Source organism: Sciurus vulgaris, assembly GCF_902686455.1.
Source record: "Sciurus vulgaris genome assembly, chromosome: 3".
Classification (NCBI taxonomy): Eukaryota; Metazoa; Chordata; class Mammalia; order Rodentia; family Sciuridae; genus Sciurus; species Sciurus vulgaris.
In genome coordinates this window covers 66,547,805-66,570,611 of record NC_136463.1, presented here as the reverse complement: position 1 = coordinate 66,570,611, position 22,807 = coordinate 66,547,805, and the positions used below count along the sequence as shown (strand labels likewise).

General features: G+C 43.6%; 1 protein-coding gene across 3 annotated transcripts in view; it reads left to right on the top strand.

The window, feature by feature from the left end:
* The window catches only part of SUPT6H (SPT6 homolog, histone chaperone and transcription elongation factor), a 32,737-nt gene that overhangs the window by 6,184 nt on the left and 3,746 nt on the right, over nt 1-22,807 (top strand). For 2 of the 3 annotated variants that reach the window (XM_079133098.1, XM_079133100.1), the window contains 31 exons: nt 2,692-2,833; nt 3,559-3,717; nt 3,815-3,891; nt 4,229-4,421; nt 4,642-4,726; nt 5,335-5,608; nt 5,957-6,058; nt 6,309-6,425; nt 6,759-6,848; nt 7,044-7,186; nt 8,401-8,549; nt 8,703-8,801; nt 9,229-9,358; nt 9,439-9,589; nt 9,764-9,918; nt 10,092-10,287; nt 10,670-10,809; nt 10,927-11,044; nt 12,891-12,967; nt 13,182-13,317; nt 13,826-13,963; nt 14,040-14,207; nt 14,820-14,947; nt 16,077-16,284; nt 17,002-17,149; nt 17,794-17,936; nt 18,966-19,106; nt 20,257-20,452; nt 20,836-21,074; nt 21,614-21,727; nt 21,898-22,022. In XM_079133098.1, the coding sequence (XP_078989224.1) occupies nt 2,725-2,833; nt 3,559-3,717; nt 3,815-3,891; nt 4,229-4,421; nt 4,642-4,726; nt 5,335-5,608; nt 5,957-6,058; nt 6,309-6,425; nt 6,759-6,848; nt 7,044-7,186; nt 8,401-8,549; nt 8,703-8,801; nt 9,229-9,358; nt 9,439-9,589; nt 9,764-9,918; nt 10,092-10,287; nt 10,670-10,809; nt 10,927-11,044; nt 12,891-12,967; nt 13,182-13,317; nt 13,826-13,963; nt 14,040-14,207; nt 14,820-14,947; nt 16,077-16,284; nt 17,002-17,149; nt 17,794-17,936; nt 18,966-19,106; nt 20,257-20,452; nt 20,836-21,074; nt 21,614-21,727; nt 21,898-22,022 (4,448 nt within the window). In that variant the 5' untranslated portion in view covers nt 2,692-2,724. Of the gene's footprint in view, nt 1-2,406; nt 2,528-2,691; nt 2,834-3,558; nt 3,718-3,814; nt 3,892-4,228; nt 4,422-4,641; nt 4,727-5,334; nt 5,609-5,956; nt 6,059-6,308; nt 6,426-6,758; nt 6,849-7,043; nt 7,187-8,400; nt 8,550-8,702; nt 8,802-9,228; nt 9,359-9,438; nt 9,590-9,763; nt 9,919-10,091; nt 10,288-10,669; nt 10,810-10,926; nt 11,045-12,890; nt 12,968-13,181; nt 13,318-13,825; nt 13,964-14,039; nt 14,208-14,819; nt 14,948-16,076; nt 16,285-17,001; nt 17,150-17,793; nt 17,937-18,965; nt 19,107-20,256; nt 20,453-20,835; nt 21,075-21,613; nt 21,728-21,897; nt 22,023-22,807 lie in introns of all 3 variants that reach the window. The other variant, XM_079133099.1, reaches the window with a different exon arrangement.

Below are 22,807 nucleotides of genomic sequence, written 5' to 3'. Positions count from 1 at the left end.
ATACAAGGCAGGTTGTCTGATCAGGTAGGCTCTCTCTTCTGGTGAGTAGGCTGGGGGCATCTGATCTGTAGGAACTGGCATTTAATTTGAAGATGTTGAAACCTTAAAAGACTGAATTTGGGGGTCTCATAACCTAATTAAAGCACATTATGGAGGGGTCGCTGTACTACTATGATCTATTTTTAGTGGCTCAATTCAGGGCTGAGAGAGCAATGTAAAAAGTAAAATTAGAGCTGCAGATTTGATTGGCAGAAGTTTAAGACATTCACTTTTGGCAGTACCCAAGCTAAATGACCTTAAGGAATCAGATCTTAAAATAATTTTTATAAAAAAGGGTATCAGTCTAATCCTAAGGTTTTCTTTGTGGTGGCCCTGCCGGGCCCTATGATGATTCACAAACCTTTCAGTCTCAGGATCTCTTTATAGTCTTAAAAATTATAAAGTATTAAGCCCACTGCATTTTAACATAATTAATGTTTTTTATGAAAAATAACAATAGTATTTAAAACAAAAAAATTGCCAGGTGCACACCTGTAATCCCAGTGGTTCAGGAGGCTGAGGCAGGCGGATTGCAAGTTCAAAGCAAGTCTCAGCAATTTAGCAACTTAGACAAGGGCAGGGGATGCGGCTCAGTGATTAACTACCCCTGGCTTCACTCCCCAGCACCATAAATAAATGAATGAAAGAATGAATGATTAGAGTGATATTGTTTTGGTCTGGGCAGAGTGGGCACACCTGTAATCCCAGCAGCTTGGGAGGCTGAAGCAGGAGAATCACAAGGTCAAGGTTAACCTCAGCAGTTTAGTGAGACCCTGTCTCAAAATAACAAGTACTGGGGATATAGTTCAGTGGTAAAGCACCCCAGGGTTAAATTCACAGTACTGCCCATCCCCTTGAAAAAAAAAAGTTTTTACTTTTTTTAGCAGAACTTTTTATTGTGTGCCTTAAGAGAATACAGATGACTTCTCTTATGTTTCTGCATTCTGTCTGTTCTAATGCCACCTGTTATATAATATCTGAAAAACTCCACTGTGCTCATGAGAGAAAAGAGGGGGTGGTGCTTGGACCACACTTTGAGAACTACTAACACAGTACAATCAACTGTGGAGTTAGGTGGACCTTAACTATTAATAGTTGTGTCACCTTGAGGAAGAGACTTTACTTCTCTCAATTTATTTCCTCCCTTTTGTAATGGATACAGAAGTGTGCTATAACTCACAAGACAATGTAAGTATTAACAGGATCAGGGTATATATTAAGTGTCTGGCACTTAGTAGTTGTGCAATAAAACCTGTATTAGTTTTGGTTGGGTTTGTTTCTTATTTTCTGTTTTGTTCATTAGCAGTATGGGACTTGATCTATGGCCATTCCCCCCAGTTTTTGTTTTTCGTTTTTTGGGGGGTTTATTTGGTTTTTTATTTTTGGTTTTTTGGGTTTTTTTGAGACATGGTCTCCCTAAGTTACTCAGACAGGCCTCAAACTTGCAATCCTCCTGCCTCAGCCTCCCAAGTAACTGGGATTACAGGTATGCACCCTGTGTCCAGCTTGCTAGGTTTTTTGTGATTTGTGTGATGTGTACTGTTTTTTAAAGTCCTACTCCAGACCCATCAAAGTTCTTGTTACAGTTCTTAGTGTTCTCCACTGCCACTTCCAGGCATCGCCTGAGTCTGAAAATGGGAAGAAGAAGAAGAAGTTGGGATTGGTTGGTACAGGATTGTAGAATGCCAAGGAAAATTAGAACCAGGATTCAAATTCAAACCCAGTTAACATTTATTGAAATAGTAGGTAGTAGGTTCTTTCCCCATGTCATATAATATTCTCAGCTACCCTGTGACGTAGGTAGTGCTGTCATTTTCCTGATGAACTGATATCCAGATACACTAATAGATATTAGGTGATGGGATCAGAATATAATCTCTAAAATTAAGCACAGTACTATTTCTATCTTTCTTTAAATATGTTGCCTATATTTTGACCAAGGAAACCTTTCAGGATTTTTTTGCAAGGGCAGTAAATGATAGAAATGTAGTCATGGTTCTAATGTTTCTAAAAAGACACTTTTCCACTCAAGTTTTCCCAACCAGCGGTCTTACATGGGGCCTCAAATTCATGACATGTTTGTCGAAAAGGGATTTTACTTTTGACTGCTAATAACTAGAAATAGTGTGTATGAAAGCACCTTTTATAAAGGTGACACATATTGTTGCCCCAGCCTACTGAGAGCAAGTCACAGAATATCACTCTGCCACCACGTCCCCACCTACATAATTGTCCATACATTAGTTTATTTCCTCATCCACCCATTCCTGCCTTTGAATAGTAAGTGAGATAAAACTCTGGGTAAGAGAGATGATACATATACAAGTTCAGTATAATTGCTTTTTTTTCCCCCCCTTAAATATACAGGAGAGAAGCAACCCTGGGAGGATTGGGAAGTGAAAGAGTTGGCGTCATCATGTTTGTGTGTGTGTGAGAGAGAGAGAGAAAGAGATACTGGGAATCAAACCCAAGGTCTTGTGCATGCTAGGCAAGTGCGCTACCACTAAACTACACCTCTGGCTATCTGATTCTTTCTTTTCTGAGCAGAAATGATTGTTCAGAGCTGGGACAGATGGCTGAAAGATTTTTTAATGCAAAGGTTTAAGAGCCCTCTGTAAAATCATGTAATTTTTTTGATCCCCACCTCCTCAGTCTTCTTCAGGCAAGCTGTAAGAAGCTGCAGCAATGTCTGATTTTGTGGAAAGTGAGGCTGAGGAGTCAGAAGAAGAATACAATGATGAAGGCGAAGTGGTGCCCCGAGTCACCAAGAAATTTGTGGAAGAGGAGGATGATGGTGAGGAGGCCCCAGCTTCAAGCTTCTCCCCACTATTGCTAAACTTTGGATAGTTGGATTCTTGCTGATGAAAGGCTCAGGCTGAGCACAGAAGTTCTCACATATGAGGTACCAGCTTGAGAACTTTCAGTCATTCTTGGAAAATGCTTAGAGCATCTCTCTGCTGTATGCCAGGCACTGTGCTTAGAAGGAACACAGAACATCAGCTATTGTGGAACTTACATTAGAAGGAGGGAACAGACAATAAATAGATACATATAGAATGCATTGTGCTTTTAGTCTTAGCAGTGCTTATGTACCTAGTTTCCTATTACTCTAGCCAAACCCAACTTTTAGGATCATCAGCAGAGAACTGTAAAATGACTTTAAAGGGAAATGTAAGTTTTATCAAAGATTTATGACTAAAAGAAGGAATGTAGCCACTGAGTTTGTAAACAGAGGAAAATAGGTTATTGGTGGCTATAAAACAGCCACTAATAATTTTATAAAATCAAAGAAATTAAAGACAGTCTTTTCTTAAGACAAATGGTTAATGTAGAAAATAAACCATCCTGGTGCTCCAAGTTGATGGCCATGTTTTATACCTTTACATGAGCAGAAGAGTTTATGTGGCACCTGAGTCATTAGGTTCAGGGTGGATGGATAATTACAGTTAAGCAGGTGGCCCTGTACAACCATCCATTCTGTTCCCTGATTTCCATGCCTCATACATACATGTTTTCCAGATGAGGAGGAGGAGGAGGAGAATCTAGATGATCAAGATGAACAAGGCAATTTGAAAGGCTTTATCAATGATGATGATGATGAAGATGATGGGGAAGAGGATGAAGGCAGTGACTCTGGTGATTCCGAAGATGATGTTGGCCACAAGAAGAGAAAACGCAGTGAGTAATCTTTCCTCAAGTCAGGTGAGACTGGAGTAGAAGTTGCATTGGGAAAGGGGCCTCCTCATTGTCATTGGTAACACTTTGTTTTCTTCAGCATCTTTTGATGACCGCCTGGAGGATGATGATTTTGATCTCATTGAGGAGAATTTGGGTGTCAAAGTGAAACGAGGCGTAAGTGTGTTCTTTGTCTTTGTCCTGGGGGTGAAGGAAAGCCCTTAAAATTGTATCCTTTGGAGAGGAAACACATCAGAACAGTTTGGGGAACTTCAGAGAAGAAAAAGATGCTCAATATGCTGTGAAGCCTAGATTTGCATCCCAGATCTGAGTGCCTATTAAAGAAAGGCTTGTCAGTTTCAAGGGTGGGCCATGGGGCCAAAAGAGCATCACTCAACATATTCTTTTCAATCTCCCTTGGCTAATGTAACTGTAGTGGGAAGATGAGAATGAGACTAAAGAGCAGGCATTCTTACACTTCAGATCCTGATGAGACAGGTTTTCTCACCACCAGCAAAAGTACCGGCGCGTCAAAAAAATGTCAGATGATGAGGATGATGACGAAGAGGAATATGGCAAGGAAGAACATGAAAAAGAGGCTATTGCAGAAGAAATATTCCAGGATGGGGAAGGGGAAGAAGGACAGGAAGCTGTGGAGGCCCCCATGGCTCCTCCAGAGGAGGAAGAAGAAGATGATGAAGAGTCAGGTATGTGGCACTGGGCAGGGAAAACAATGTTCACATAGTTGTTGGGCTGTCCTGGCCCCTAGGAAAAGAGTAGAAGGCCGTTCTTCAGCTACAGTCCCCTGCATTTGAAACAAAAGTTTATTTTCAGTCTTTGTACCCTTCTCACTGGCAGGAACTAAAACCATTCAGTCCTACATCAGGCTCTGACTCTGAGTACTAACCTGTTAACTTCCCTACCCAGATATTGATGATTTCATTGTGGATGATGATGGACAGCCTCTGAAAAAACCCAAGTGGCGGAAAAAACTTCCCGGATACACAGATGCGTAAGTGGGGTCTGGTACGAGGTGGTGATAAAGGCATTGAGTATGCCCACCCAGGAAGGAGGTCAGAGGCCTCTGTGGGAAAAGGGTACCAGCATCAAAGCTTAATTGTTAGAAAACTTGCCAGGCACAGTGGCACATGCCTGTAATCCTGGTGGCTTGGGAGGCTGAGGCAGGTGGATCATGAGTTCAAAGCCAACCTGAGCAACTCAGCAAGACCCTGTCTCTAAACAAAATATAAAAAAGGGCTGAGGATGTGACTCAGTGGTTAAGTGCCCTGGGTTCAATCCCTGGTACCAAAAAATATTAATAATAATAAAAAATAACTTGAAATGCTTTTGCTTGAGAGACTACTGTACTGCCTTAACAGATCAATCTGCCAAGTAGGGTGTTAGACCCATCTGCCCTGTTGCTATTTGATTTCTGTTGACAAGTGCCAAAGATGGGCTTTTTATTCTCTGTTAAACAATAATTAACCTAGAAATATCCCCCAGCTAAGCCTTTATTCCGTAGTGAATATGGTTCTTTTATATTTACTCTTCTAATCTTTAGTTCCCTGGAGCAAGTCAAGGATGTGTGCAGGGTCTACATTTTTCTCTCCTCACCTACAGAGCCCTGCAAGAAGCCCAGGAGATTTTTGGTGTGGATTTCGATTATGATGAATTTGAGAAATACAATGAGTATGATGAAGAACTTGAGGAAGAGTATGAGTATGAGGATGATGAGGCCGAAGGTGAAATCAGAGTGCGCCCCAAGAAGACCACCAAGAAGCGTGTGAGCCGCAGGAGCATCTTTGAGATGTACGAGCCCAGTGAGCTGGAAAGCAGCCACCTCACAGATCAGGACAACGAAATCCGAGCCACTGACCTGCCTGAGAGGTTCCAGGTAAGAAACTACCAGCCTCTGCCTTCTGCTGATTCACCCTCATCTTATAGCCACCAAACAATTTCAGCAGTCTGAAATTAACTAGTATCTAGCATAGCCTTTGAACCCCATCTGGCCAAAGTCCAAGAAGTCCAGCTCTTATAGGAAATAGACTTATCACCCTGCTTGTGGAACGTGAAATGGAGCTTTTCAGCAGATCTGTGAAGTGTTTGTTTCATGTCAGACAACACTGCTGGGTACTGGAAATGTGTGCCAAAGTATCACAGTTTATATCCAGAAGCAGCATATGTTTTCATAAGCAGAATACAAGTTAAAGTCAGTCTCAGCCTCTTATCTTACTTGCTGCAGCTCCGCTCCATCCCAGTCAAGGGGGCTGAAGATGATGAATTAGAAGAAGAAGCTGACTGGATCTACAGGAATGCCTTTGCAACACCAACCATTTCTCTACAGGTAACCAAAAAAGATATTTTGGGTTTGACATGAAGTAAAAGTCACTTGATTAAGATTGGGGATCTGCTCCTTCCCTATCCCATGCTTCTGTGCGCCTCATACAGAAAAGTGTATGTGTGTCTGTGTGACAGAGAAAGAGAGATTTTTTTAGATTTCATTAGAAGGCCATCTTCTGCTCTGAAGCAGTTTCATATGGTAAGACAAAGCAAGTGACAGTGTCTTGCTGTTTGTTTTTCTTTTCCTACTGTAGGAAAGCTGTGATTACCTAGACAGAGGGCAGCCAACCAGCAGCTTCAGTCGAAAAGGGCCCAGTACAATTCAGAAGATTAAAGAAGCCCTGGGCTTCATGCGAAATCAGCATTTTGAGGTAGCTTCCTCAGGCTTACTAAAGTAGTCCTTTGGTTAGAAATTTAGTTAGAGAATGAGGGGAAAGGTAGCTACCTAAGTCAGAAGGGACCCCCTCTTCCCCTTACCCAGAGGTAGTCCCTTAACCAGCAGAGACTCATGAACAAGAGGACAGTCTACCCTGTCTGCAATATTATCTTCCCCTAGATGGGCCTGTTGAGGAGGCCATGCTTTTGACTTTCAAATTCCTTGAAGCTGATTGTCCCCAAAAAAAAAAAAAAAATGATTACTCTCTGGCAGAGGGGATCCTTGCAGATCTTTCTTCTGGGTGACTGCGGTTTCCTTGCTACCCTAGGTGCCTTTTATTGCCTTCTACCGAAAGGAGTATGTGGAGCCTGAGTTGCACATCAATGACCTGTGGAGAGTGTGGCAGTGGGATGAAAAGGTAACATAGACACATGGCCCCCAGGGTGCTATGGGCAGGGTTGGTCACCACTACTACCAGGGTACTATAAACCCAGTTCCCCACTCGCTGGTCTGCCAGGCTCCCCACACTGGATCTCTTGATGAGGGAACAGCAGCCTTGGGTCTTCAGGGCTGAATAACAGTCCTCACTCCTGCTCTACCCTCCCTGCCCTAGTGGACCCAGTTGAGGATCCGCAAAGAGAACCTAACACGACTGTTTGAGAAGATGCAAGCTTATCAATATGAGCAAATCTCTGCTGACCCTGACAAACCTCTTGCTGATGGCATCCGGGCTCTGGACACCACTGACATGGAGAGGTAGCACATGTAGTTTGTTTCATTACAGGGAGCCCTCAGACCAAAGGCCCAGCATTGTTACTTTGCAAAATTCATGGCACAGGGCCCGATCCCTTAGAAATCCAACTTGTCAACACATCAGAAGTGATCTTTCTCACAGACAGATTGCCTTAGTTATCCATGTTGGCATATAAAAAGATAAACTCTGATTTACTTACCAAAAATTTAACTGTTAGAATTATTAGATACTCTCATTTGGTGATCTGTACATTTATTCCATGCACATAAAGCTACATGGAAAGCAAATTATAATTAAAAAATAGCTTGGCAAGCTTATAGTCAGGGTATGGAGTATGGGGGGAACACAAGGATTCAGAACTTTTTGAATTTTGTGAGTTCATCTACCTCTTCTTTAATGCTTCCATTTCTTTTCTTTCTTCTTTTTTTTTTTTTTTTTTTTTTTTTCGGTGTTCCTGGGGATTGAACTCGGCCTTACACATACTGGGCAAGTGCTTTTACCGCTGAGCCATATCCCCAGCCCCCTAATATTTCCATTTCTAAGGACCACCAGACATCTTCAGTTTAACATATTCCTTTAAGATACCTTGGTTGAGCCAGGCATGGTGGTGCATGCCTATAATCCCAGCAATTTGAGAGGCTGAGGCAAGAGGATCAAGAGTTCAAAGCCAGCTTCAGCAACTTAGTGAGGCGCTAAGCAACTCAGCGAGACCCTGTCTCTAAATAAAATGCCAAAAAAAAAAAAAAAAAAGGGGCTGGGGATGTGGCTCAGTGATTAAGCACCCCTGAGTTCAATCCTCAGTAACAACAACAACAAAAAAGATAACTCTTAAGCTATGGTCTGGGGTGTGTGTGTGTGTGTATCTGTCTTCTCCTGGTATTAGGAATTGAGTGGTGCTCTACCATGGAGCTACATCCCCAGCCATTTATATGTATTTTTTATTTTGAAGTAGGGTCTACCCAAGTTGCTGAGGGTCTGGCTAAGTGGCTGAGAATGGCCTTGAACTTGCAATCCTCCTGCCTTGGCCTTCCTTATAATTGGGATTATAGGCATGCATCACTACATCTAGCTTTTGTTTTTTTAGTAATTAGAGATTACAGGTGCCCATCCTACTTCGGATCTTCCCTCCTGAGAATTGGATGTCTTATAGAAAAACTGAGTGATGACTGAGTCAATTCCCCAGTGGTGACTGAGATCTTATGTCCCTTCCCTTCAGGCTCAAGGATGTACAATCAATGGATGAGTTAAAAGATGTCTATAATCATTTCCTGCTTTACTATGGCCGTGATATCCCCAGGATGCAGAATGCTGCCAAGGCTAGCCGCAAGAAGCTAAAGCGTGTAAGGGAAGAGGGAGATGAAGAAGGTGAGCACTAGAAAAAGAAAACACAGGAGACTTGATGGCTGTAGCATTTCCAGCGGTGCCCTTGACTTGGTGCCCTTTGGGGCTTCTCAACACGCCAGATTCTTAGGAGTGATTGGACGCAAAAGCTTAACTCCCTATGCATTTTCTTCCCAGGTGAAGGTGAAGAGGCCGAAGACGAGGAGCAGAGGGGTCCAGAGCTCAAGCAGGCTTCCCGCCGAGACATGTATACCATTTGCCAAAGCGCAGGGCTAGGTAACAGCCAACCTGGGCATTCTACCCTTCAGCAAGGGAGTTACCTAGGAAGAGGGCTAATGGGTAGGAAGAGGAAAGGATATCTAAAGTTAATTACCAATCCATTGCCAAAGCAACCTAGTACAGGGTCCCCATAATCAGTTGTTCCTCACCCCCTACCTCTACTTTATGGTAATGTTCTAACCTCTCCCTGAATTCCTGAAGTAATGAGAAACTCACACTCAAAGGAAGAATCTGTCCTGTCTCATGTGTCTTGTAAAAATGCGTTCTGTGCTTAAAGTCAGTTTTTTCATTGTCCTTTTACAAGTCTGGTTCTGCTCATTCATGGCCCTTTTAAAGTCTGATGCCCAGAACAGTAACTAGACTTTGAAAGCCAAAAGACTTGTCAGCCCAGGTGCTTCCTTACATTTTACTCTTGTTTTGTTAGATGGCCTGGCCAAAAAGTTTGGACTTACTCCTGAGCAATTTGGGGAGAACCTCCGGGACAGCTACCAACGGCATGAGACAGAGCAGTTCCCCGCAGAGCCTTTGGAGCTGGCCAAAGATTATGTTTGCAGGTAGGCATGAAGGTGACCGGTAAGAGAAGGCCTGAGGACCAATACATCCTCATCCTTCAACTCCACTATTTTCCCCACAGCCAGTTTCCTACTCCAGAAGCCGTGCTGGAAGGTGCCCGCTACATGGTAGCACTACAGATTGCACGTGAGCCCCTTGTCCGGCAGGTGCTGAGGCAAACCTTCCAGGAGAGAGCCAAGCTAAATATAACCCCTACCAAGAAAGGTAGAAAGGTGAGCTGGGCAATGGGCTTTGATCCAAGATGTGGCCTTGCTCTCCATTCAATCAAATTGAATTTTGTGCCTTCTGCTTAGCTGAGCTGTCTGCTTACAAAAAGTGGCAGTCTTTTTTCCAAGGGTCAAGACCTACCTATTCATAGGCTAATGATTCCCTCTCAATATATACAGGATGTGGATGAGGCCCATTACGCTTATTCCTTTAAGTACTTAAAGAACAAGCCTGTTAAAGAACTGAGAGATGACCAGTTCCTCAAGATAGGCCTGGCAGAAGATGAAGGGCTACTCACCATTGACATCAGCATAGATATGAAGGGAGTAGAAGGGTAAGTGGAGCCCTAGAATGGCAACTTTTAGGGAAGGCTGGTAGAAGCAGGGGTACCTCATGAACCACCATTTCAGAATTGAGCAAGCCATTGTCCCTGGCTCACTCACAGTATTCATGGACATCTGGGTGTCACCTTTATCCATCCCTGACATAGTTCATTTCTCTCCCCAGCTATGGCAATGACCAGACATACTTTGAAGAGATTAAACAGTTTTACTACCGAGATGAGTTCAGCCACCAGGTTCAGGAGTGGAACCGGCAACGCACCATGGCCATTGAACGAGCATTACAGCAGTTCCTCTATGTGCAGATGGCTAAGGAGCTCAAGAATAAGCTGCTAGCTGAGGCCAAGGAATATGTCATAAAGGTGAGACTATAAGCCTGGTCTGATGGTGTACTCCTTTAATTCTCACTGCTCTGGGCTAAGGGAAGAGAATCACATGTTCGAAGCCAACCTAGATGGAGAAATACTGGGGCAAGCAGCATAACTCAGAGGCAATGAAAGCAAGGCGTGTGAACTCTCCACCTGAGGATCTTTTTCCTCCCTTTGCCCACACATCAAGACATTCTTTTTTGTGTCACAGTCTGCACTGTCTTATTTCCAAAAGCAAAGTATGCTTTGGGGTTGCAAGTCTGCAAAGAATCTAGGAGCATATACACATGTGAATGTACCTCTTTGCATAAGTGTGCTCCTCCTTGCCATTTTTGGTGACCCTGATGATAATGTGTCTTGTGTGTCTCCCTGCTAGGCCTGTAGCCGAAAGCTCTACAACTGGTTGAGAGTGGCGCCCTACCGACCAGATCAGCAGGTAGAGGAAGATGATGACTTCATGGATGAGAACCAAGGGAAAGGCATTAGAGTTCTAGGCATTGCTTTCTCCTCTGCCAGGTACCTGCCTCTTCCTGCCTGCCCTGCACAGTCTCTTACCTAACTCCTCATTTTGTTCTCTTTTTTGTAGCTTTACATAACTGAATATTGCTCTGTTCTTTTTCTGTGTGACCGCAGAGATCACCCTGTGTTCTGTGCTCTGGTCAATGGTGAAGGAGAAGTGACAGACTTCCTCCGGCTGCCCCATTTTACCAAACGGCGAACTGCCTGGAGAGAGGAAGAGCGGGAAAAGAAGGCAAGTCTCCAGGATGGTGGTTAACAAATATACATCATAAAATTCAGTGGGATAAGTGTTATAAGCAGCATCACATCTAACACCCTGATTATCTCTGATCTGGTCACTGACTTTTCATCACCTGAGATCAGCCTCATTCCCGGGGCAGTAGATGGCACTCATGTTATCTGATACAGAATTTTCAGAGACCTGTGTACTTCTGGGGCTGCCTTTGCTACCTCTGTTCTCACTAGCATCTAGGTCAGATTGTTCCCAGAGCTGAAAGCCACTGCGGCATGCAGCCAACCTTTTCCCACTTGATCCTTTCAACCCTCCTTTTGCCAGGGAAAGAGGATTTGAATTCATCTAGTTAGTAAACTTCTGAATTTTTTCCCCCATAATGATATCTTACAATTTTATTGTCAGAGCCCCATTCTACCCATTCTAAAAAGAACAACAGCAGGCCATATAACCCATCTTGTAGAGTGCCTGCCTCTCATGCTGGAGGCCCGAGTTCGAGTCCCCAGCACTCTGGGATTGTGAAAATAAAAAGAACAACAAAAGCTTATTAACAATTTTTTTCTTTTCTTTTTTTTTTTTTTTTTTTTTTTTTTTTTTTTTGAGTGCTGGGGATTGAACCCAGGGCCTTGTGCTTACAAGGCAAGCACTGTACCGACTGAGCTATCTTCCCAGCCCCAACAATTTTTTTATAAAGATCTTAAAATGGAAATCAGAACATCAGCATAGTCCTAATAGGCCATGATTTATATAAGTAAGGCCCAAGTGTATTTATATCACACCCCAAGTTTAATTCAGAAGCATAATAATCATAGGAAATATTAACATGTGCAAAATACTGAAACAAAAGGCCCAAGGCTCCTTATTTTGTGTTCTACTTATACAGCATATGACACACCATGTCTTATATTGAACTTCCTATTTAAAGAAGGACAAAGACTCTTTAGGCACTTACCCCACTGGGCATGTAGTTAGTTATACAGCAGACCATCTGTGCATAGCCCAGCTGTATTTGGGGGATGAACAGAAAGGTATTGAATTATTCTTCTTAGGAAATTAACAGGGTAAGGAAAGTTGAGAGCACCCCAAGAAAAGGAAAGATGTGCAACATTTATAGTAAGGAGGAACAAAATGGCACTAGAGTTAGAAATCTAGGGATTTTAGAGAAATGTCACCAGTGAGAAATTCCCTGGGGCCCAGATAAGCCTGCTTATCAATCTCATATCATGTGCCAGACGCTTTTGGTAACCCTACTACCTCCCTCACTTTGTTATACTTAGATTTTCAGCAGAAATCACACCAGAAATGAAATAGGAATCCACAAAAACTACAGGATATCGGGTGTGTGAGGCATTAGAAGTTAGGACCTAAGGAACTGTAATAGGAACTCCACATCTTTGTCCTGAAGAACATAAAGAGATATACTTCCCATGTTGACCTTTTCCAAGGTGCCTCACCCAGAAGAGTGCAAACTCCAGTTCTTTGTTTACCTTGATAAAAACTAGGACCAGGGTGGGTGGTGGGGAAGAACTAGAGCCAATGACTAAGTGTTAGTGGGAGACAGTTTTTGGTTCACAATAAAAGAACAGTTTCCTGCCTCCATTCTTCAGATGTGGTCATTGGCTACTAATGTCATCAGTGAGTTCTAGTCAGTGGAATGGTTAAGCAGAAGCAGGCTGGCCAGATGTGAGGGAATGGATCCTTGGTGGCAACTTGAATCAGATGTTCTCTGAGACTTTTAGCTTTTGCTGTTCTCTGATCTTAAAAGCTCTCAAGCTGTATAGGGAGAGAAAACTGCCTGAAATCTCCATGCTCAGAGCCATTCAGCTCTGATTTTCTTTCAATCCAGGCTCAAGACATTGAAACCCTTAAGAAATTTCTTCTGAACAAGAAGCCTCATGTGGTGACAGTTGCAGGAGAGAACAGGTAGAGGCACTTGGCCAGGCCTGGTTGAAGGCCATGACCAAAAGTCACTCATCCCTTATTGTTGAATTTGGCATATGCCTGTAATGGTTGATATGGCCAAGGGATATTGTTCCTCTTTGTCTTTAAAGCTCTTTGCTCCTCACCCCATCTCAGACATGAGACGATCCATCCCTGAGAAAATATATCCATTGACCAATATTCCTCATCCCTATAGGGATGCCCAAATGTTGATTGAGGATGTGAAGCGCATTGTGCATGAGCTGGACCAGGGCCAACAACTGTCTTCTATTGGGGTGGAGCTGGTTGACAACGAATTGGCCATTCTCTATATGAACAGCAAGAAGTCAGAGGTAATACTGGAGCCCCACCCTTAGGGCGTGCCCAGACAAGTGCTATTAATCTTAGATATATTTAATTAGAAAAGAAAGGTTTAAGCCAGGCACAGTGGCACACACCTGTAATCCCAGCAGCTCGGGAAGCTGAGGCAGGAGAATCATGAGCTCAAAGCCAGCCTCAACAATTTAGCACGGCCCTAAGCAACTCAGCAAGACTGTAAATAAAATACAAAAATGGGCTGGGGATGTGACTCAGTGGTTAAGCACCCCTGAGTTCATTCCCTGGTACAGAAAAAAAGAAAAGGTTATTAGAATAGCCCTGTATCTGTTCACTTAACATGTGCAGAAATTTTCCATGTTGTCAGTTGTAGTTCATATTGGGAACTCCTGAGGTTAAACTGATTCCAAGAAAAAGGGTCCCAAAAAAGAAGAGAAAGTGGCTTCAACCCAGAATAGTTTGAATTTCCTCTTGATGTTGGTATGAGGGGACTTTAAGGCCCTGCTAACCTTCATTTGACTCTAGGCAGAGTTCCGGGATTACCCTCCTGTACTGAGACAGGCGGTCTCTCTGGCTCGGCGCATCCAAGACCCTCTGATAGAATTTGCTCAAGTGTGCAGCTCTGATGAAGACATACTGTGTCTCAAGTTTCACCCCTTGCAGGTGAGTAGATTTGACAGGCCGGCTAGTCAAGCAAAAAAGCACAGTAACCTTATTCCTGCCTGCTATATGTCAATAGGAACATGTTGTGAAAGAGGAACTGCTGAACGCCTTGTACTGTGAATTTATCAACCGGGTCAATGAAGTCGGGGTCGATGTCAACCGTGCCATTGCACATCCTTACAGCCAGGCTTTGATCCAGTATGTCTGTGGCCTGGGACCTCGTAAAGGGACTCATCTCCTGAAGGTAGGATTGGGTTAAATCAGAAAATTTAAAAATTACCATTTCATTGCATATAAAGATATACTTTTTCAATATGATTTGATAGATCAGGAAGACCATGGTCAAAAAGGTAAAGCATCTTGTTCAGAATCACTCAGCTAGTGAGAGTCACCACTTCAGACCAGGTGGCCAAAGCTGTCCTCTTCACTACTATACCCTAGTGGGTCATGGAAAAGATGGCCATAAGCCATGATTTGAAATAGGAGAAAGCAAGGGAATGCTAGATGCAAATCTAAGGTGGAATAATTTTTCCAGTGGGAATAAAAAGGATTTCAGTCAGCATTTCTTTAAGTATTCAGGGATCTTCAAAAATATTGGTAATATTCTTTTTCATAAGATGAGTACTTGTTATGTCAAACTTCAAAGTTTGTTAATTATAGATAGTGTGATGGCTATAATGTAGTTCATTAAAGAAATGATTTTAGTGGTAGATAATGTGGTTTTGTGCATAGTTAGATATTGAGTGGAGCAGAGTTTCTGTTGTGGAGTCATGGAGGGGTAACAGAGAGGCCCAAAAGCAAACTATGGAGGTAGGGTGTGCTTACTGCCCTGGCTCACTCAAGCTCTCTCCTCTAGATCCTGAAGCAGAACAATACGCGCCTTGAAAGCCGGACCCAGCTGGTCACCATGTGCCACATGGGTCCCAAAGTCTTCATGAATTGTGCTGGCTTCCTCAAGATTGACACAGCCTCCCTGGGGGACAGGTGATGCCCTCTGCCTAGATGGGCCAGGAGAAATTCCCTTTGGGCTTTGATTTGGAGTTTCAGGGGATTAGGGCTGCCAAAGGGCCCCAAGACATTTAAATTAGGAAATGTTTTAAAGAAAAAATAAAAAAGAGTCTTTCTTTGGTCAAGAGCCCCTGACCTATGGAAAAGATCAGTACAATTATGCGAGGTTTTTTTTCATGTGACAGAAACATAAAAGAACCAACTTAGTTTATAAATTAAGGACAGAAAACAGATTCTGTTCAGTGAACACAAATTTATTTTGTTATTATTGGTTTGATGCAGTCATATAAGGGTGGGAATAGCAGGGGCAATTGCGGAAAAAGTGTGGGTATGAACAGATATGGAAAGGGGAGAGAGATTTGTTATGTTTTAAGATGATGTTATTGAGAGAAAGTTCTATTCACTTGGACTTTGGACTTCACTATTGACCTCTTCCTCTCCAGAAGTTATCAACTCAGTCTTTGGAGGATCTTTTCCACGGGCACATAGCTCCTCATTCAGTAATGGAAGTCAGTGGGGAAATAGGCTTCAAGTTCTAAAACTTCATTTTCCACTCAGCTTTGCTGTAACACTCCACGAATAACATAGGTCCATGTGAGTGCACGGGCAAGACCAGCCTGGGAAGGCTTTATGGGGGAAAATAGCTGTCAGCAAATTCTCAGAGGTCTTTTTTCCCCCTTCTTGTTTTATCTTAAGACTCATATAAGTTCATTATATAAAATTCAACATATATAAATATTATGCAGAAAGTGGAAGTCCCCCATAATCCCACCCCCCAGAGATAACTACCATAACAATTTTTATGTATATTATAGTTTTTCTAAATTTTATTTTTGCTATGCATTTACTAACTACCCATTTATTATGAAAATGGGATCATATGGTTCATAGTGTTTTGCAGTGCATTTTTCACTTATCAGTATATCGTGGCCATCTTCCCATATCAGCACACATAGATCTACCTCATTTCTTTTTAATGACTGTATGGTGTTCCATCGTATGGAGGTGCCCTGATTTATTTAACCAGTTCCCCATTGGTGGACATTTGGGTTGCTCCTAGAAGCGTCTCCTTCTATATCCTGCTCCTTTTCTGCCTTTCCTTCAGCACTGACTCATACATTGAAGTCCTTGATGGTTCTCGTGTTCACCCTGAGACCTATGAGTGGGCCAGGAAGATGGCCGTAGATGCCCTAGAATACGATGAATCAGCTGAGGATGCCAATCCTGCAGGAGCCCTTGAAGAAATCTTGGAAAATCCAGAGCGACTCAAAGACCTGGACCTCGATGCCTTTGCAGAAGAGCTGGAGAGACAGGTGGGTGAAAATATGGAATGCCTGGCAGAAAAACCCATCACAGGTGGCCAGAGAAACCCTTGTGCTAATAGAACAGCAGACTTGATCCTCTCTTCTCCCTGAGCATACTCTAGCAGGTTTCTCAAGAAAAGTTTTAGCTTCTTAAAGAGCCAAGGAAGTCTTTGATGTTAATGACTGTAATTACGAAGAGGAGGCGGGAGTTAGGAGGGTTTCATCACTACAGTTTCCTCTAGGTCTCTTCTTCTTTCCAAGTACAGCTTTGCATTTATCTGTTTTACACAGGGGATTTCGTGAAGCATTTTCAATACACAGCAATGCCCTTTGGCTAATTTTGAAAACCTCCTTTAACCAGGCATGGTGGCACATGCCTGTTAATCCCAGCTACTCAGAAAGCAGAAGCTAGACAGAGGATTGCAAGCTCAAAGGCCACCCTGGGAAACTAAGCAAGACCCTCTCTCAAAATTAAAAATAGAGCTGAGCATGTGGTGCACACCTGTAATCCCACCAACTACTGGGTTCTAGGCCAGCTTTGGCAACAGTGAACATAGGGAAAACCCATCTCAAATGGAAAAAAAGAAAATGACCTTTACTAAATGCCTAGGAAAGAAGAGAAGAGGCCCTGACAGGAGCCAACTAGCCTGCTTCCTTTATTGAATTCTCCCTTGGCTCAGGTCGGGGAATAGTTGCAAGGCTTTTCCTGATGAGTGTCTTCCTCAGGGCTACGGCGACAAACACATCACATTATATGACATCCGGGCAGAGCTAAGCTGTCGGTATAAGGACCTCCGAACAGCCTACCGCTCTCCCAACACAGAAGAGATCTTCAATATGTTAACCAAAGAAACACCAGAGACTTTCTATATTGGTAAGTTCCAGGGCTATATTTTTAGTTGGAGGACAATATGGTCAGGAATAAGGAACATTTACTGTATACATTCAGACTAAGCAGTGAGATCAGTGATTCCAACAGAACAAGGCATGCCTGTGTGTAGGCAGGAAAGATCAGGAAAACTTTTTAAAAAGAACATAGTGGTCTGGGGTTGTGGCTCAGTGGCGGAACGTTTGCCTGGCACCTGTAAGGCTTTGGGTTCAATCCTCAGCACGACATAAAAATAAATAAATAAAATAAAGGTATCATGTCCATCTACAACTAAAAAAAAAAGTTAAAAAAAAAAAAAAAGAAAGAAAGAATGTGGGAGTCTGGCATGGTGATGCACACCTATAGTCCCAGCTACTTGGGATGGTGATGCACACCTATAGTCCCAGCTACTTGGGAGGATGAGGCAGGATTGCAAGTTCAAGCTCAGCCTCAGCAACTTAGCAAAACCCTATCTGAAAATTTTTTAAAAATAAAAATAAAAATGATGTAGTTCAGTGGTAGAGGACCCCTGGGTTCAATCCCCAGTAAGGCAAAAAAAAAAAGAGTTCTGTCTTTAAAAGGTGGGAAGGAGTCATCACTCCTGTTTTCTCAGCCTGTTCTCTTCCTTTCCTGTTCTCTTTTGATACCAGGAAAGCTCATCATCTGCAATGTCACTGGCATTGCTCACAGGCGTCCACAGGGTGAAAGCTATGACCAGGCCATCCGCAATGATGAGACAGGACTGTGGCAGTGCCCCTTCTGTCAGCAGGACAATTTCCCTGAACTAAGCGAGGTACGAGCTGCAGTGTTATCGTAATTGTGGTCATTGGGCTTCTTTAATTGAATGGTCTGGTGATCTACAAAGGAATCAAAGATATTTTAGATCTTGCTTTTACCAAGTACACAAAGAAGAAAGCGAGGGTACAATGTACACAAGTGTTTAACGTGAAGCCCTTCATATGCTTCTGAGAAGTTTATGTTTTCCTTTATTCTAGAGTACTTACCTAGTCCCATTCTCTGGATAGCTCATTCCACCAGATTATGGAAATAAGAATATGCACTTCTTACCTATAGGGTAGGCTCAGCGTCTCTATACATTCTTGTTAGAAGATATCTGTAGAAGCTGAACGTGACACATGTATCTTTAATCCCAGCAATTTGGGAGACTAAAGCAGGAGGATCACAAGTTAGAGGCCAGCCTGGGCCTAACCCTGTCTCAAAGTAAAAAATAAAAAGTTCTGGGGATATAGCTCACTGGTAGTCCCTGAGCTCAGTCACCAATACTGCAAGAAAGAAATTATTTATAGGTTCAGTATTTATATTCTTAACATTTTATCTCTTCCCCATATTCCTGTAGACATCATCTGCCTTTCTGATGTCATTAAAGCTACCTGAGGACTTTTTCTGGGCTTTAATATATAATTAGGCAGATTTTCTCAATTTTATCCAGTAGAAGAAGCTGGTATTATTTGTCCAAGGGACAGCCAAAGGATGTCTGGTTCACTTAGTGAATTGTTCTGAGAAGGCTTACACAGACAATCCTGATGCTTGCTAGAACAGAACAAAACAGGAGCGGCCTCAGTTGGAGCTAGAGGGTTGTAGGTTAGAGAAGCATGAGAGATTCACCTGGTAGCCCATGGTGCCAAGCATCAGCTGTGAGTCAAGGATTGCTGTATATGTTCCAGCAGGTGACTGAGTCATGTTTTCATACCCATGTCAGACTTCAGTGGTAAAATAAATTGCAGCAACCCAGCTGCTCTTTTCTGAACATGTTATCTCCAGAATCTTAATAATGAATCTTTTCTCCTTGTGCCCTCTTCAGGTCTGGAACCACTTTGACAGTGGTTCATGCCCAGGCCAGGCCATTGGTGTCAAAACACGGCTAGACAATGGTGTCACTGGCTTCATCCCCACCAAATTCCTCAGTGACAAAGTGGTAAAGCGGCCAGAGGAGCGAGTGAAGGTAAATGATTGGCCTAAGGACAAAGGACAGTTTTTAGCCACGCCAGTTAGACTTACTTTGGGCTGTCCCCCCTAGAAGTTAAGCTCTGTCCTCAGCAGCTGTTGGTGGAGAGAGTGTGAGGAAGGATTTATAACTAGCTGGAAGAAACCAGGGTGAGAAACATCTGAATGAGTAGCAGCTTTTGTCCACTGCTTTTGTGCATTTTCTGCCAGTTGCCAGCCCTTTCAGAGAGTGTTCTCTTCCATTGTGGGAAAGTGCAGCTTAGGCAGAGGGCAGAAAACAGGGCCCACCATCATATGCTGCAAAATAGGAAGTCTCTGCCTATATCTCCAAGGCCAGACATTACCCTTCTACGAGATGGAAAGGAAGTGTGGCATAGCCCACGTACAGATCACATCTGGGCTTCCCCAGCAGAACCAGAGAACACAGAAGATACCTTCAAATGGTTTCTGGCCTAAGAGGATTTCTCTAAGTTCTGTGGCTTGTAGTATTATCCTGCCATAGCTACCATTTATTACATACCCACTAAACATCAGCATCCCACATTGATGTATGCTCTCTCTAGTCCCACAACCTAATGGGAGTTTTTTTTTTTTCCCAGAGAAATTCAGGTGTCTTTTCAAGATCATCCAGTCAGTGACATGGGTAGGGCCAGATCTGCCTAATTCTCTGGTTTTCAGTGTTATAAACCAGGAGAGGTTTGGGCTTAGAAGGGCTAGGGAGAAACATTCCTAATAACAAATCTTGGAAGATTTGCAACTTGAGGAGGGCCATGCAGAATGACTGACAAAAGGGCTCACATGGATAAGGTACAGAAAACAGCTATCATTTTGTTTCCCCTCCAAAAAGGACAGATCCTGGGAGCAGTAACCAGGCAACTTTATGGAAAAAGGAAAGAGTGCAAGTGACAGGATAAATTCTAGCAGGCTCCAGTTGGTTTTCTTGCCTAGAGTGAGAGGCACCATTGCAGGGCTTGATGTGTAGTCTGCATAGCACACTCATTCCCTGACTACTCCTCTGCCATTCAATAGCAGGCAGTCTTTGAGCAGGTCCCACCTTTCTGCCTGAACTTTGGTTTTCTCATATGTGAAGTAGGGCATAGGGCTAGATAATCTTTGTCCCTTCCAGCTCATATGTTCTGTGGATCTAGGTGGGAATGACTGTTCACTGCCGCATCATGAAGATTGACATTGAGAAGTTCAGTGCAGACTTGACCTGCCGTACCTCGGACCTTGTGGACAGGAACAATGAGTGGAAACTGCCCAAGGACACTTATTATGACTTTGATGCTGAAGCAGCAGACCACAAGCAAGAGGAGGACATGAAACGGAAGCAGCAACGGACCAGTGAGTATGCCCACCACCCTGAATCTTGGCAGCAGTGCTGCCGTAGAACTCAGACCAAAGGGTAGATGTGTATCATTCTCCCGATGGGAGTGGGTGCTCAGTTTCAGGGTGCTGAGGTCTGGAATCATCATGAAAAGGAGTCATGGGTAGTACTTGAACCCAGGGTCTCTTGGATCACATTTTGTTTGCAAAGGCTTTGTAACTCTTAAAGCCTCATTGTCTCAGAATCCTAGGAACCTAGTAGGCTAACATGTCATTCACATCAGAGAATCCAGGCCCAGAGTGGATGAAAGAGTCTCGGAATCCCATAGTGAGTCAGAAATCGGTTGCTGCCATCTCCTAGCCCCATCATCTGATCTGTACTTCTCTCCTGCCCTCTTCAGCATACATCAAGCGAGTGATTGCACACCCATCTTTCCATAATATCAATTTCAAACAAGCAGAAAAGATGATGGAGACCATGGATCAGGGTGATGTGATCATCCGGCCTAGCAGCAAGGGTGAGAACCACCTGACAGTGACCTGGAAAGTCAGTGATGGCATCTACCAGCATGTGGATGTGCGGGAGGAGGGCAAGGAAAATGCCTTCAGCCTTGGAGCCACTCTGTGGATCAACAGTGAGGTGAGAGTCACACCTGTCCACCTGCCAGCCCCATTCCTAGTTCTAGAAACAAGCCCTTTCTGGTTACTTTCACCTGACAGTTGTAACTTGGATGCATCATACATATTTTAGCTGTGGAGCAGCGAAACAGGAGGTGCTTTGTAGAATGAGTCATTTATTGGTTTTTATATATTTTTCCCCTTCCTTCCCTGTCCTCTAAATTTTAGAATAAACTACTTGAGAGAGTCAGTGAGGAAGAGAACAAAACATATGTATGCATACACATACTGGATTTCTCATTCCTGTGTTCAGGAAGAGAAATCTAGTGATGTTCCCTGTTTTTCAGTTAGGACCTAAAGGACTTTATACCCCATAAGCCAGTGTGTCTGCACATGAGTCAAACCTATGGATAAGTCGAGGGGACCTTGCAGTAGAGTGAGGCTTAAGCAGGACCAAGAAGCCCACCCCCTGCCTTGCTTTTTCTTCAGGGTGCATTTGATGAAAGGCCAGGAGTCTCACCTCTGGATGTGACATATGGGGGCTTTATTTTCTTCCCATAGGAATTTGAAGACTTGGATGAGATTGTTGCCCGCTATGTCCAGCCCATGGCGTCCTTTGCCCGGGACCTTCTTAACCACAAGTATTACCAGGATTGCAGTGGTGGGGACCGCAAGGTGAGCCTAGGACCTCTGAGGGATGGCACCTTCCAGGCTCTTAAGGATGTATGCTTTCCCTTCAGTGTAGGGGATGCTCAGGTGGTAAAGGAAGTGTACATAAATATGCACCAGACATTTTGTACCAAGCATGCTGCTGTCCCAACCTCTCCCCCTCATTTTACCCCCAGAAATTAGAGGAGCTGCTCATCAAAACTAAGAAGGAGAAGCCCACCTTCATCCCTTATTTCATCTGTGCCTGCAAGGAACTGCCCGGCAAGTTCCTCCTGGGATACCAGCCCCGGGGTAAACCCAGGTGAGCACTGGTGCTGAGGAGGTGCTGCCGCTGGGGCCCACAGACAGGCTAGAAGGGAGTTGTACCCCACTGGTTCTGCCTGCCTTTCTCCTATTATCTGTTCAGAAAGGAGATGGAGGTTGGAGGTGGGGAGTAAGGGTAATGATTTAGAGACAAAAAACAGATTCACCTAAGGAAGACATATTCATCAGCACTGAAAAAGAAGTTCCCTTCACTTCATTTCCTTACCAACGAGTGATGGGAAACATTAGGCACCCTCTGACCTTACTGGCACGACTGGAGTGGCACAGTGGTCTCTTCTCTCCCTGTTTTACCTTACCCAGGGCTCAACATATGGCGGTTCACTTGATGTTGCAGTGTCCTGACTATTGTTCCCACACTAAAGGGATGGGTCAGGAGCATTTTTGTGTTGCCTGCTCTGCTCCTGTCTATACGTGACTGGCAGGCTGCCTTCTTCAAGGCATTCCTTTACTACAATGTATAGCTCACCCTGAAGCTGAAGGAAAAATGGTTTCCTTACCCTGCTTTCTTGAGTCTCTTGCATATGCTGATGATCACACCAGCCTGCTCTACACAGGCCCTGCTGCCATCCTCCCCTTGGCCCTCCACCAAGACATAGGCACTTCTGCTTTATTTATGTATGTATGTATGTATGTATGTATGTATGTATTGGTACCAGGGATTGAACTCAGGGGCACTTGGCCACTGAGCCACATCCTCAGCCCTATTTTGTATTTTATTTAGAGACAGGGTCTCACTGAGTTGCTTATTATCTTGCTGTTGCT